This window comes from Ylistrum balloti, unplaced genomic scaffold, assembly GCF_031769215.1.
Source record: "Ylistrum balloti isolate Yb309-2 unplaced genomic scaffold, AGI_CSIRO_Ybal_v1 Utg370266, whole genome shotgun sequence".
NCBI lineage: Eukaryota > Metazoa > Mollusca > Bivalvia > Pectinida > Pectinidae > Ylistrum > Ylistrum balloti.
Genome location: NW_026782208.1, coordinates 161821 through 178945, shown reverse-complemented (window position 1 = coordinate 178945; position 17125 = coordinate 161821). Strand labels below are relative to the sequence as shown.

The window sequence follows — 17125 nt, the reverse complement described above, 5'->3', positions numbered from 1 at the left end:
TTCTATTATGATCACAATGTAACGACAGTTCTATTGTGATCACTCTGGAACGACAATTTTATTGTGATCACACTGTAACGACAATTTTATTGTGATCACTCTGGAACGACAGTTTTATTGTGATCACACTGTAACGACAGTTTTATTGTGATCATTCTGGAACGACAGTTCTATTGTGATCACACTGTAACGACAGTTCTATTGTGATCACAATGTAACGACAGTTCTATTGTGATCACACTGTAACGACAGTTCTATTGTGATCACAATGTAACGACAGTTTTATTGTGATCACAATGTAACGACAGTTTTATTGTGATCATTCTGGAACGACAGTTCTATTGTGATCACACTGTAACGACAGTTTTATTGTGATCACACTGTAACGACAGTACTATTGTGATCACAATGTAACGACAGTTGTATTGTGATCACACTGTAACGACAGTTCTATTGTGATCACACTGTAACGACAGTTTTATTGTGATCACACTGTAACGATAGTTCTATTGTGATCACACTGTAACGACAGTTCTATTGTGATCACACTTTAAAGACAGTTTTTTGGCATTTTTCCTATTGCCAGCAATCTTTATCATGCTATTAAGCTTAACAAGTGTTAACCCTCGTGCTCTCAAATGGCATTATCTCGATATCATTTGAGTTGGAAAGGATTGTAGACTCAGTCAATACTGACTTTGGATTCTTAGTCAGTTGTGACGTAAAACCAAACTTTGGAGTATTGAGTCAGCTGTAAAACTGAACAAAACTTTAGAGCATTGAGTCATTTGAGGAATCAAACTAAAATTTGGAGTATTGAGTCAGCTGTAACATAAGAACAGATTTGGAGTATTGAGTCAGCTGTAATACTAAACAAAACTATGGAGTATTGAGTCATTTGAGGAATCAAACAAAAATTTAGAGTAACATTAGAACAGATTTTGGAGTATTGAATCAGTTGTAACATAAGAACAGACATTTGAGTATTGAGTCAGTTGTAACATAATAACAGTTTTTGGAGTTTTGAGTCAGCTGTAATACTAAACAAAACTATGGAGTATTGAGTCATTTGAGGCATCAAACTAAAATTTGAAGTATTGAGTCAGCTGTAACACTAGAACAGACTTTGGTTTTAATCTAGATATAACAGGCAGACTCCATTAGAAAGTACAATTAATAGTGTGGGATATGTTGTCGACGAAAGGTAATAGCAATTTCTAAGTTACAGATAACATAAGTTCACCTGTTCAACAGTCGATTACAAACGGAATTACTTATATAAGACAAAGAAGTGTTATGCGAGACAATGCCGTTTGAATGGGTGTATATCAAAGTTGGTAGAAAAATCTAAAAAAGAATTGGAAAAACGACAAGTGATTTCACCCGATAGATATTCATGACAATTCATATATTTCTACAAAAAGTATGTTAAATATATAGCATAAAGGTACCTTCGGCAATCGGTCGAAAAGACAAAAGTAATTACATTATAAATACAGTAATAATGACAGGATGACCCTATATATGTACTAAACAGACGAGGTGTTATACGTGTAATACTAATTATATAAGAGAGGCTATACACAGAACATTGAACAGAACATCACTGTATATACTATTACTGGATTAAACATGATATATTCATAAGTAAAGAATATATAGAATAAATACGAGTATATGGATTGCAATAAATATTAAAAAGGGATAAAACTAATTTACATCAGATAAACACGACTATATGTGTCATCATCCCTTTAATAACACTAAATACATATATAATAAATTGCATCATTTTAACTAGTACAAAAACCACAATAATAGTACAATACTGCAAATGGTAACGGAATTACTACAATATACTACATAAATAGCGTCTAATATTGTGAAAAATACAACAGTGCCAAATTCACAACTTGTAACAATATTATGAAAAATATGAACTTGCAACACACTACATTTCCAATGGACCATATTGTCATAGTCAAAATACAACGATGTACAAATGTACAACCTATTACCATCACAAGTATGTACCAAATCTTTTATTTTGAAATGATATTGCATATACTGTATGATTGCATTGAATTACAAGTGAAAGATGAACACAAAATTAAAAATCATCTTTAAAAACCCTATTTCATCATAGGCACAGGTAGCGATCTTTGATATGCTAAATACTGAGCGTGCCAGTACTTCCGGCGTGGGCGATGCGATATGTGTAGATTTTATAAGAACGGCAAGATTTTATCAAGTCACAGTTCGCAATCACGACGAGCAAAGCATTTATAGACGGCTTAATGTACATGTAGATGGAAGTTCCTTATGGATTGTGATAATATAGCATACCTACTCGAATACAACGCAGGTATGACAAGCGCTGATTCACCTTCGACAAGTCAGCAGATACAATATGTATATAAAGCAGAAACTATTTAATGTTCAAAATACCTGATAGGATATTTAAAATCAAGTTGGCATTCTGTCTCATTCTGATGTCATACCTCTGTGGCATACAGCCAGAATATGAGTCTTGACAAGTAGAACCGTAAATGACAATACAAAAGGTCAGTTAATGATAACACTATTCGGTAACTGTGTTTTACCATAGTACAAGTCTTTACAATTAATAATGTAATACTTAATATGAATCTGGTGACAGCTTTATGCTGTCAAACAACAACCAGAAGTCATTGGCATGTTTAAACATGCAAGTAATTTGAATATTCGCGTAGACATCTCCAGTGTATTTGTCGATAGCATGTATTCTACATAAAGAGTAAGACACGTAAATATATATATAAAACAATAATCATGTACCCTGTAATATCGAGAGGCATTTCTGTAAATATCATTAAATATAGATGTAAATAGCAACAAATGTGATATCATACTATCCTGTAACCAATGGTGGCTAGCGAATTAAACTGAATCACAACACAATATATATTCAATAATCACAAAAATGAATCTTGTATCAAATTACAGTATAATAACACAATCTGCATATCATATTCACAAAAAAGGTTCTCGAATTGAGTACAGTGAAATGTTTTTTGTTCTGGATACGTTGCTTTGCATTTTATGATATCGGCGAATTTAAGCCCATAATGCATTTACCTACGTATACCGTTTTAAACGATGAACATTTATCAAATTATCTAATGACATATAGATAAGTTTGATGTTTAAAGTGTCTTTTAGATAACGTTGCATTATATTGCTACCATGTAAAAGTATTTTATATCAATACATTAAAATATAACCATTGATTTCGTGGTTGATCATTGTGTATACTGAACGATTATTTACAAATCGTTAATGTATACCTTAATTTCAGTAGCTAATATATATATATATCCTGAACTGTGCAAACATCTCCCCTACTTTTATCTGCGTATTGATGTGAGCAGAGCAGACATAACATGTGACAACACTATATACTACAGAGGAAACGTTAGATATATGGCTAAGCCATATATATGAAAACTGTCGCTATGAACCATAGCACTGCTTGTGTGCAGTTCAATATCAGATCAATTACATTTAACATATTTCAATGTGGATATGGAATAATAATTATTACCAAATAACAGGCCGTTATATCAATATAGGTGATGTCTACTCTCGGCATTCAAGTCACAACACTTAGTGAGGATACGAAGCAGTTATAACAACTAATTAATACATAAGAGAACAAACGCTTGATGGCAATGTGACATACATAAGTACACACTTAAATTGTGTTGGTTCTGATATCAATGTCAACAAAAACAACACCAATCTGTTACATATTCAGCCAAAGTAAGCACATACTCCTGTCAATCAAAATCAACATATCACGAATACAACGATTACACTAAACACACATCTAAAATGGCTAAATATGTCAACCATACAAATATAGAAGTATTATGCACATTCACTATAGAACTCTTGCGCGAGACATAATATCACTGACATTGTAGTAACAAGCTTTATTGTGTGTTACTCTGATAGTGTTTTCAATAATACAAAGTTCTTGTTTAGATTACTTCACAGTCCAAAGAGAATGTCCTCCATATTTCTTCATTGTGTGTATGTTTTTGTTTTTTTCTGTGTGTTTTTTTTTGTCTCTCCCTTTCTTTTATTAAGCAGCATTGCTATACAAACGTAGTTAAGGGTAAATTTTTGTCACTTGTGTACAACACTCAACACAACGTCAAACATATGAGGAACAGGGCTGTCACATACATACTAAGGACTGTATCAACATCTAAATGATACCAACGAATGGTAAATTAAACGGTAAATATGTGACAGTTTAAGGAGCTTACCATGCTTAACATGTGAACAAGTGTTATTAATCAATGTTCGGAGTGAATATGGCAATTTCTACCAGTTCAGATCATATACAATTTTTTTAAAAATCACAGTAACCACAATGATTATTTCAATCATTTGCTCTTAGAATCCGTAGTTGCCTCCCTTCAGGCATAAACATTGCATGTGAAATGACGGGCAACTGCAATATAAAAGCTATGTTAAATTCCGACGTGTTCTTCGGACCATTGGTCTGTACATATGGGGTCGTTCTGTACCTTACGCTCTGTCAATCCCACTCATAGAAGCAAAACCTCCGGAGGAATATTTCCACAACACTGGCAGCTTTTAAAGCGACTTTAATTAACATTTTTTAAATTTAAAGCAGTTTTTTTTATTCGCGATTTCTGATGTCAGTTCGTGCAGAAATACACATGAATGCATCAAAATGATGGCGGTGACTCTCTTCTCTTTTCAGTCCAGTATCGACGTACAATTATGATCGTTGTACAGACAACAAATATGACCGACCTGAAACAAAAACATATTTACGAAATTAATGTTCATCATCTCAGCAATATTTATAATATAGATCCTCATTTGTGAAATATACTCGTAGGTCTTTTTCTTGATTCAGACACTTACCCTACATTCACACGTGCTACATGGCTTTGATCCGAGTACCCAGGTATCCCCATGGGTGTACGCATGCCCCTTGTACAGGCATGTAGTAGCAGAGTTGTCTGCCCCTCCTGTGACGTATGCCTGACTGACACATGGGTTATCCTCTACACAACGTGGACAACAATCTCCCGGCTCTAGAACTGTTGTATGGCACGTGATTTTTGGACATTGAAGGGGCCAGCAATCAATCTCGCCCTCCTAAAGATAGAAAGCACAGAATGATGAAAATAACTCTTCACGATTTAACTCATTTAATGTACTTGTCATTACGAAAACCAATAATCTTAGGGGAAACAGAAACGAGTAAATGTAGATTACAATGAAATAGATAACTGTCGTTATTTAAATCACCTTGCTGAAGGAATGTTGTCAATAATTTACCGTAGTCGTAAAATTTGTGCCGTTCTCTTATAGTTGCGGATGTTTGAAGTTTAATTGCTGAGTTCGTGGATGAATTGACAAAACCATGATAGTATTGTAGAAAAAAAGAGTAAAAACTGTAGCGAAAGTAGTCAAGATATAGTACAAATTATGTATAGTGCACAAAGCGCTGCTGAAGAAGAAAAGTAGACTGTATTTATCGAATTATATCTAAAGTTATCAACCATAATTGTAGACTTAAATAATTTGTGGAAGAAGTTTGAAATATTTAGTACAAAAGTTACAATATCGTGTTGTAGGCACCAAACTTAGTTTTAACGTACAACGTTACAAAAAAATGTATTTATTTCACTTCATTCCTATCATTGTCAGACTAAAAACTTTCGCTTCATGAATAATCGCTCGAAAAAGTTGTTAAAATGTTTTATAGTGATTTATAGATCCACCATATTACCCACTTTATCGCATCTTTTCACTCACCATAGACGAAACGAGGATACAAGACAAATAACAATGAAAGTGTTTTGATGTCGTAATTTTGACAGTAGGTAGATATATTATCATCAAACCTACATAAGCAGTCTATCCTCTGAGCATATAATGGTACAGAAATATGTGTTATATGAAGATATGGCTACTTAATGGGAACGTACGAGACACTCGCAGGTCTGACATTGGTAAATCCATCTCTCGCCATTGTCGAACATGAGAGGCACCTCCTGATGCATACATTGCGAGGTCTTGTCACAGTGAAGGCAACAATCGTAGTCGGTGTTAGGGTTAGAACAGTCACACTCACGCTTGTGGCATGTCGTCACTCCAGACTGAAACAAGTCATCATTTCCGGGTTAGAACAAAAATTACATTTCATATTAAAAGAAAAAAAATAGCTACAAATTTAATAGCTTTGTGTTATGTATGATATACAGTTATATACATACATACACAAATAATTAGGTTGATTAAAGCAACACGAAATACAAATTAATTTTTGAGGTAGAATAAATTACAAATCCATAACGAGATAAAATAGGTCTCACTGCAATCACTATATATATATAAATATATATATGATATTTATGTGATATTCAATACCTTGCACGAACATTCCATGCACTTGTCATCAGATGGCGTCCAAACACTGTTATCATCATGGTAACTGTCTTTGTCGTGACATTCTGAAAGGGTTTTAATCATGATAAGGACTTGTAAAATATACAAAATTGTTTCCATCAAACACATAAATAAATGGATAATCCACACAAAATTTTAACTGTCCATCATAACAAAGTATGTCTAAAAACGATACTGCTGACAAGTCTTGTCAGATACTTATATTTACGTTTGATACACGGCATTCCAGGTTGACAGTGACACTCGTAGCTTCCCTCGAGATTGTGACATTTGGTACTTGGGTGGCAGGTATGACCGTGACCCTCACCCGCGCATTCATTGATGTCTGAGGAGAATATCATACACATCTGATATAGATATATACATACTTGCGATTACACATTATACCAAAGCATACTGGGAATATATATAAATACATCAGACGAATAAACATAATATTCTGTGTAATATCTTAAGTATGTTGTAATATATCTCTATAAACAAACACTTGAAAACTAAATGATTATGTGGTGTAATGCAACAATTCAAAGAAGAATGCAACAGAATTCTAAATCTCCAAATAGAAAGGGGACAACATTGGACGTACCCATACAGAGGCTACCATATCGGTTGTCAGGCCAGCTGCTGTGGAATCCCTCAACACAGTCACACTGGTACCAGCCTGGAGTGTCCACGCAGATACTGTTCTTGTGACATGATGCTATCTCGATGGCACATTCGTCTATATCTGTAACAAATAATTCAACATTACGATTTGTAGTATAATTTGGTCACTATTTTCAGTCAGTATAATCATACACCGTTTTTTACAGTTTATACAACAAAATACAGTTGCTGACTATGAAATCATTTTGTTTTACATTTTCTGGAAAATGTTTTCGGAAGCCATCTTTAAGATTTTTCCTCGTACCCATTGACCCCTGCCTATCAGAGGTTTACTGAAACAGAAAGCCTAAGCTGGCTCTGATGATTACCTACAAAGATGCCTGACTTGTCAGATGAAGTCCAGCGGGACCATCACCGTTACCTTTGATGTCTAGCCTAAACAATAGTAATTATCGCTGATTGACATTGTAAAGGCAATCCTTATACTGATTAATGTATCGCCTGTTCACTTCTTCATCCAATACACAATCCTCTCAAACCTTTGTCGTCTGACACTTTGGACCTAGATAGCTAAAACATGATTTCGACATATTTTTCAAATATCTAGTCCATTCTACTGATAATATTATTACAGATAAGGCAAGAGTATGTTGTATTTTGATTTTGAATGATAATATACCCTTATTTAAGAATTGTTTTGGACCTTAAAAGAGTGGAGCTCGACTATATAATTTGATGTAATTGTGCTGTATTGCCCTACAAAACTATAAACGAACTTTATAGTTATTACAGTATATTATTATTTGCATTACATTATTGATATCTTGGTGTCCAGGAGTATATGATTTAAGATGAATGTGTATCTATGAATAATGTTATTGATATTTCCAGACTGTATACTTGAAAGGATAAATTGTATATAACAAGTATCAGGTAATTAAACTCGCATTCTTCTAAATAAATATAATATATAGATTATCACTATGTACACAATTATGGATTTGGCCGGCCATATTCTCTTGGAGTATAAGTGATAATTGAAACACAATTGTTGTTTTACTGTAGATCAGGAAACAGAAGTGATGCTTTTCAAAGAAAAAACGTCTTCGATGTCATTTGAAATGACATAAGTCTTATTTTACATACCATTAAAAATAAATTCTATATATGTATAAACCATACGGTCTTGATAAAATTAGATTCAGTCGTTAAGTAAACACCATGTTACAAACATCCAGTTTCATACTTTTTGCCAATGGCTTCTGTTTTCCTCGATTAAATTTAAAGATAGTGAAAATAAAAAAAATATATATAATACAATTGTTAGGAAAGTGTAATTTACTACCAGGTACATAAACATTTGACCGTAGAGTTTCGAACCAATTTTCACCAGCTATATTGGTTGTCCAGTACTGTATAACGTAAAAAACACACGCAAGAAACACAAAACCAAGTCCATTTAGGTTATTGAAATTATAATATTGTAATTCGAGTAACGGAACTTTTTAAATAAATACATAAATAAATAAATAAATAAATAAATAAATAAATAAAAAAATATGGTCAAACTCCAATTACGAACTCGTTATTTCATCGACTTACCAAGCTCACAGTTCATGCCGATATATCCGTGACGACACTCACAGACACTAGGAGCTATACAAACACCACCGTTGAGGCAACTACCGTCACAGACAGCTAAAGAAAATAAGATATTTGTTATAGTTGTCAAAACATCAATTCATATTGCATTCAGTGAAATCAGTCATACCTTGTATTGTAAACAGACCACCGAACATAACACCCAGAGGAATCGGAACAGTACTATCTTCATACTCCTCAACACGAAAGTGTTCTTCCGAATAGGTAGCAGTAAGGCTACACATTCCAATGTGGATTGATAAGTCACAAAATCTATTCAGTATCTTTCAAAATGATAATTTGTTTAATAAAAAAGATATTCTTAATTATCAAATAGATACAGGCTTGGTAAATTAGATAATATTATGCAGGGATTACCCTGTCAGAGCTGATTTCCACTCTGAGCAATAAGGCTTTTTTGGAGTTGAAAATCGTAAATGTGAAAAGAATTAGAACGCAATTTTTGTATATACTGATATGTGTACATAGAAACACTATTCTCAACTTCTGAACATCTAAACGACCAATGAAATCAGGATAATACATACGACTACACGTATATCCGTCTCCCGTGTATCCATGACGACAATGACAGGTGTAACTCCCGCGTGTGTCCAAACAGTCTGCGTTCATGTCACAAGAATGCACGCCAGATAGGCACTCATTCCGTTCTGTAATGAAAATTAACCATGCACCCGTATTACAAAATAGATTCAGAAATTTAGGCAGGGACAAGGGAAAGAAACATTAAAACAAAGGAAAAACATGATGTCAATATAAAGACGAAATATTGCAAAAATAACACATGAAATGGGTTTTCTAATGATGTATAGGTGGAGGCGAAATTATGTGTTCCACAAGTGTTTACTACACTTCTTATTTCATCATCCATTAATTCTGTTGTTACAACGAAGAAAACATGTAAGTCTTCAATCAACAACTATTTGATCGACCATAACAGGTTTGAATTAAACAAGAACCATTTCATACCAAATGTTAAGCATCCGAGCAAGAATGCAAACGAATTTCAAATATTGTATCCATTCAACAGTATCATATCATTAGAAAAATAATATATCACAGAAATGGTGTGTAAATAGGAAAATATGTAATATCACTGGAAACTGGAAATTATACGATATCATCGACGACGTTCTATTAATAGAAAAGTTCTAACATGACACTAAATAGTTACATCATCGGGGAAATTTGATATAACCAGAAACGTGACATAATTGGCAAAATTATATTATGTCACCGTAAACGTTAAATCTAATTAATGCAAATGTCCTCTCATATCACTAGAAAGGTTTAATCAGTGGAACTGTTGTATCATATCACAGGAAACGTTCTATTATATTACAGGAAACGTTCTATTATATTACAGGAAACGTTCTATGATACCACAGGAAACGTTCTATTATATTACAGGAAACGTTCTATTATATTACAGGAAACGTTCTATCATATCACAGGAAACGTTCTATCATATTACAGGAAACGTTCTATTATATTACAGGAAACGTTCTATTATATCACAGGAAACGTTCTATTATATCACAGGAAACGTTATATTATATTACAGGAAACGTTCTATTATATTACAGGAAACGTTCTATTATATTACAGGAAACGTTCTATTATATTACAGGAAACGTTCTATTATATTACAGGAAACGTTCTATGAAATTGCAGGAAACGTTCTATGATACCACAGGAAACGTTTTATAATATCTCTTTAAGCATTCTATGATATCAATTGAAAAGTTCTATAACTGGAAACTGAAAACATGTTGAAATGAACAGTTTTCATCCGTAATGAGTTCTTTGACTGTGGTCGCAAATTTGCAGTTGTATCGGACTGTTCAATACCTCAAATATTATATCAATGCTTATACAACATATATGATTATGTTAATATCCCCAAGTGATTTGTATTAAACTTCATTCTTGTTTATTTAATATTATGTATATGTCACGTGATCTGGAATCACATAATTAATGAACTAATTGCTCACCATGAGAAAAGAGTTTTCCAGACCCTGTTCGACCAAACAAAATTGATAAAGTCATCTTAAAGCTAGTTACTGTAACTATTTTGAGTTTTTTTCATTACGCTTCAACTAAAAAAAATACAAACATTTACAACATTATCTGATCAGCACTGTATAGACGTTGTACTGTACACTATTTGAGATCTAAGGTGGTCCTAATACACTCAGATAAGGTTAACCAACATTATCCAACTAGTTTTCAACACTGATAAAACTAATTTTCAAAAAGGACATTGTCAAGAACTTTAAAGTGTGATACCAGGAGGGGGCTTAACATATTGATTTTAACGTTTACCAATCCCTTTGCTTTTTGGCAATAAAATACTATTAAACTTGAATAAACAAAGTCGTATATCTGTAAATCACGAGTTTTATCTTCTCCTGTGATGAGTCGACGGAAGACTAGTTATGTTCTCACAGTTACCGGTCTAACGCGAATTATTTTGAAAAAGAACATGTGCTGTTTTTCCGGTTCATAATATATTTGTCGAAACGCATGATAAGCTTTATGCAAACATATACTATCAGCAAGCCGTGAAATCGTAAAGAAAGAATCACATTTTGGTTTTACAATCAAATTACTTTCTTAATTGGTGATAATTTACACTTTTAAATAACATCTTTGAAATTTCAAATGATGGAAACTGTGACTTAATACATATAAGTATATCTATGCTTTCATCTAAGATTTCGTACTGAGCTACCCAGAATACAGAGATAACACAATCTTTGGTTATAGGTTTGAATTCATTTATGATTTAAAATTAGAAATCAATACTGTTGTAGCATTAGGAAAATCTTAAACTTTATGGCTGAAAACAATAAAAGTTTTATCGTTTAATCTTGTGTGTAGTGTTAGTTCTCTCACCTGTATCACCTGTATTAAAGCCCTCAGCAGTTGGTAACATACCTCCAAGATTTACCTTTGCTCGTATTTCTCATGAGATTAAATATTATGACTTCTCTCTCTATGGTTCCAAGTTTTTTTCTGCTCTTAAAAGTACACATGTGATAAAAGAACGATTATTCTGAGATAAAACTCGCGAAAATTAATGCAATCGAAATGTAACTAAGTTAACTGCCGTAATTGTATCTTTCTTTTCATTGACGATCAGATCATTAAAAGCGGATGCTCTTAAAAATTACAATACTTTTGCAGTTGAATAGTGTTTTTGATTATACCAAAAATAGCAGATAGGTAATACAACACACGTGTTTCTGAATTGATAATGACAGACGTTAAGATATGGTAAATTACTCGGATATTTTATTTTCGTCTAACGAAAGTGAACGCAGAGTTTCGCCTCCCGTTGTTAAGTATCTTTTGTGTATGTTAGCTTTAGACCTCTGTTGTCTAGTCTATATCAAACGAACATTACAGGTATACGTGCATGTTGATTTCATGATATACTGTTAAATTTTAGTAATACAAAAATGTTTTGAGTTCATGATATGCCTAAAGAATAAACTCGGCGATCAGGTGAACTCATAAAACATGTGCGTGGCACTACCTGTCCTATAAATGAGTTAACTATGCAGAGTTAGCATATGCTTTGAATCAACTTTGGTCCATGATGGCAACTGGAAATGCTTGATTTACTCTTTAAGAAAAGATCAGCATGTAATAAATCTCACAAATTGGAGCAGAAAATTCGGAGATCATTAAAAATCACACATTAGCTTCATTCTGATATATAGTGTTCTTTAGATATAAACTACATACATATTATTTCTGTAACAGTTATCTCCCTTCAATGATTATTAATGATATTAAGTAATAATTCAAAGTGAACAGAGAGATATTTCCCTTAGGAAATGAAAATTCAAACCTTGACGTCATATCATAGAATGCTCAAAGATGATATGAAATAAATCTACCTCGTAACTGGTCAGGGATCATTTTCTTAACGTAACATGGACAATGCCTTAATCATTGCTTATCGTGGTGTTTGACATAATAATCATTGTTTACTTCAATGTACGATATAATGCTTACCGTGGTGTTTGACCTAGTAATATCGTTTGTCGTATAGAAGATTCGTCCTGTTTTGAATTTGATTCTGAGCCAATATAAACCCTAACATAATGAAACGACATTAACTAGTGCATATCCTACAGAGTGACTAAGTTAGAAATATCCTACAGAGTGACAATGTGAGAAATATCCTACAGAGTGACACTGTGAGAAATATCCTACAGAGTGACACTGTGAGAAATATCCTACAGAGTGACACTGTGAGAAATATCCTACAGAGTTACAAAGTTAAAAATATCCTACAGAGTGACAAAGTTAGAAATATCCTACAGAGTGACAAAGTTAGAAATATCCTACAGAGTGACAAAGTTAGAAATATCCAACAGAGTGACACTGTGAGAAATATCCTAAAGAATGACAAAGTGAGAAATATCCTAAAATATGACACAGTGAGAAATATCCTAAAGAGTGACACGGTGAGAAATATCCTTAACTAACGATCATGAACGGCAATGCTTGGAGGACAAAATGCATGATAAATGTTCACGTAATAGCTTTTTGTACTTTACGATATAAGTGATAATCTTGCAGCATGATATAGGTCTGAACTTCTTACCTTTACAAAAAACATAACAATGTAACATAGATCACTTGACAGAAATATGCATGGACATATGGAACACAGGCGAGAACTAGGTGGCTGAAGTATAAAATTCTGACAGTCCCCAATAGAGTTTAGCTATCATGACTTTGCAAAAGCATGATCTGGTATAGATCAATGAAGGCGAATTACTTAGACCAATATAGTCGATTACTGTCCTGGTGAGCCGTGTCAAGTACTCATCAGTGCCAGGAAACAGCTAATATTCCGCTTGAATATATGGTCTACTGTATAGGACTTTACAGCAGGCGATCAGCGTGTTACGTAGCTTCCAATGTATTGTGTTTGCTTCCTAAGTAGGCGATGTGGTTAATGTTAAGAAAGAATCGAGGGAAAGTCAGGCATAAATCGAGATACTGTTTACCGCAATGAAAACAGAAACAAGGTAAGCCAGTCACTTAGTGTCGACCTATTATAGAATCCAGCCATTCAAAGTTGAAAGTGTTTTTGCTTTTTAATCTAACGAAAACATTGACGTAATGGCCTCTCCGACTTCTCGTCATTTTTTTTTCATTCCTTGTTGTATATGCCTTCCTGCTTTTGAAACAAGTTTCCCTTGTCCATTAAAATGTGCACAGCGTCAGCAATTTAAAGGAGGAGAGTGAATATGTGTAATTAAACTGGGTTCGTACATTCTATCAACGACTACTCCTAATTACCTATCAATGTTTTATGTATTTTGAACTACCTGTTCTACTGTAGACAGGTTTACAGGTCTGGAAATAACATTCTATACGATCTCCAATTAAACAGAAATATCTAACATTGTTGATATGTATTTATCAGAATTTCACATTTCACATTTATGTGAATTTATACCGATCACTTGAATTTTCTTGACAAGAATATAGTTCAGAAACATTTAGCAACCACAACTGAAAGGACGAAGGTGACCATGAAAGTTTAAAACAAGATACACTATGATATACATGTTTGATATTTTAATTATAAGGCTTAACGAAACAGAAAACATTATGCTATATCTGATAATCGACGCGATGACCTCTCCCACACATCGTCATTTTTTATTTGCATTATATGTCTTCCAGCTTTTGAAACAACTTTTCCGGTCCATCAAATTGTGCATAGCGTCAGAGATTTCACGAAATTCCAAAGCGTTTTCCTGCGGTTGAAATTTGAAAACGTGATTGTGCAACCGCTTTTATCATGGATACATACTTTGTTCTTAACATTTTTAGTTAATAATCGCGAGTTCCTCACCTTAGTTGGGCATGTGTCGAATTTCACTAGCTATTGAAACAAAACTAAGGTAAATACAGGATATTAAAAACCATGAAAGTCATTCAATTATTGGGCAGTTGCGCCTCCCCATGAATTAACTTTCGTTCGATCAATTTCCTAAGTCACCTCTTAGATTTGAAAATGTAGGTTCTTTGTATCAATACAGTTGCAGGATGCAGTCTATTTCATTATTTCTATATAATTCTAAAAATATATATGTAACCATAATTTAGTCCTAATTACTTTTGTGATTCTTTTCCGATACAAGTCTTAACCACGATGACAAAAATGAATAAGGGAACATTGTCTGACAGATTTCAGTATGAAAATTTCTTTACATTAAAACAGTCTCTCGGTTTTTATCCATCTACGAGGCCTGCTTGATAAGTTGTGAGCTTTGTATGGAAGAAATAAGCAGGGAAGTCCTTTTCAGCTATACTATTCCCTGACTATTTAAGGCTGTGCACCCGAAGAATGGTTTTTATTTGACCAATTTATGTGGAAGAAGTATTCTGACGTAACGGAATGGACAAAATCGCTGAAAGAGCAGCTATTCAGTATAGTCATTCTAATATGGTAGCAACAACAAGGAATGTTGCCCAGCCATATGCTACATTGGAAAGGTGAATGACTGAATTAAGCGTGACAGGTAGAGCCTTGGGGATGACGCCTTTCCTGGAAGGCCTGTCACTGTTGTAACCCCAGGAATGGCTGATGTCTATGATATTGATATGACTGACAGTCGAGTTACAGAGAGATATATAGCCAGAACAGTTGGGATTTCAACGGAAACAGAACATTCCATTCTTACAGAAGATCTTGCAATGAGAAAGCTCTCGGCCCGATTGGTACCAAGGCTTCTGACAGTTGATCAGAAACACACCAAACGGACTTTATCGTATGATAATCTGAACCTTTTAGAGGCAGATACTGCTAACTTTCTGCAGAGATTTGTGACTGGATGAAGCGTGTGTCCATCATTTCACCACAGAGGCCAAACAACGGTCTAAACAATGGAAGCACTCTAGTTCATCCCCGCCAAAGAAGGCACCAAAGACTGTTCAATCAGGTGGAAAGGTTATGACCTTGGTTTTCTCGGGTGCTGATGGTATTCTGATGATAGATTATCTGCCATCACCTCTTAGACAGTTAAGAGAAAACGCCGCGGAAGACTCAGTCAGGTTGTGTTGTTCCACCAGGACATTGTACCTGTTCACAAGTCCGTCAATATCATTGCTGTTAATAACGACTATAGCTTTGAATTGATTAAACATTCGCCTTATCCGCCTGATCTCGCTCCGTCAGACTTTCATCTATTTCCAAAATTGAAAAAGGCCATTTCCGGTACTACTTTCAGTCAGATGATGACGTCATACATGCAGTGGAGGACTTTCTGAACGGTCAAGAAAGAGATTTCATTAGAAGTGGCATTGAGGACCTTAAACATCAATAGCAAAAGTGTATAAATACTGAAGGGTTAGTTGAAAAATAATGCAATATGTCCACCTGAATTTAAACCCTTAAATATGAGACTCACAATCAGATCAGCTCCCCTGACCAAATACAGCTTTCGATTCTGTATAGATTAATCCTTTTTGTCTTCCTAGCCCCTTATTACATGATTGTTATTATAGTTTATCCTCAATAAAAATGTTCATAAGACCATGAACTGACAAACATAACACAGCAAGCTTCAACTATCCAAATTAAATATTTCACAATTTTGAGCTTCATGTACGTGGCCAGCAAACAACTATGCTCAATTATAACCCCAATATAAAATGTGCCGACAGAATCTTTACGAGACTAACCACATCTAATACGCTACGAAGCGAGATGAGTTTAATGGGTATTTTATTTTATTCAAGCACAGGTGAACTTCATTAAATGTTTTCCAGCAAGGCATGTCCTATCAGTTCCCGTTAACATCTAATTCCTTAATTATACCGATTCCGGTCGGGTATCCAGAAATAATATTAAAATCCGAGACCTGTTATCTGAGAGTGAGAACAAGCCTGCATCGTTATATAACATTCGGAATGTCTTTCATGTAGAGTCACTTGCAGTAGGTAATGATGTAAACCGGGCTTTATTTATCGATGTGAAAGTCTGGCGTTTTTGTAATTGATTTCCGAACCGACGGTGCACGCCTGTTGGGCGATAAAGAAGGTGAAACATACTATACTATTTTACCATGCCGACCTCCTGTGGAATGAATAATTACCCCGATTGAGATTTTCTTCACACTTCTGAAGGTCAGACCGATTGTATAGTGTGTGATGCTTGGAAAAGTGACAATGAATTATGAATTCCATTAAATAGTGTTATCAAAGTGTTAACAGAGTTGGAAAACACAAGGGCTTAATGAAACTAGTGTTTGGCGGGTTTACGTTTGCTACCCTTAAAGCATTTGTTTAATTAATAGATTATGTTTTCATCCCTAGATTT

The 17125-nt window shown here is 34.1% G+C and overlaps 1 protein-coding gene across 1 annotated transcript in view; it reads right to left on the bottom strand.

The window, feature by feature from the left end:
- Nucleotides 1-4755: 4755 nt before the first annotated feature.
- The window catches only part of LOC132552673 (protein kinase C-binding protein NELL1-like), an 82932-nt gene continuing 70562 nt past the window's right edge, over nt 4756-17125 (bottom strand). The window contains exons 13-20 of the mRNA XM_060216863.1: nt 9294-9416; nt 8707-8802; nt 7085-7225; nt 6707-6823; nt 6460-6542; nt 6018-6188; nt 4945-5181; nt 4756-4830 (exon numbers count right to left, since the gene is read on the bottom strand). Of these exons, the coding sequence (XP_060072846.1) occupies nt 4774-4830; nt 4945-5181; nt 6018-6188; nt 6460-6542; nt 6707-6823; nt 7085-7225; nt 8707-8802; nt 9294-9416 (1025 nt within the window). The 3' untranslated portion in view covers nt 4756-4773. The remainder of the gene's footprint in view (nt 4831-4944; nt 5182-6017; nt 6189-6459; nt 6543-6706; nt 6824-7084; nt 7226-8706; nt 8803-9293; nt 9417-17125) is intronic.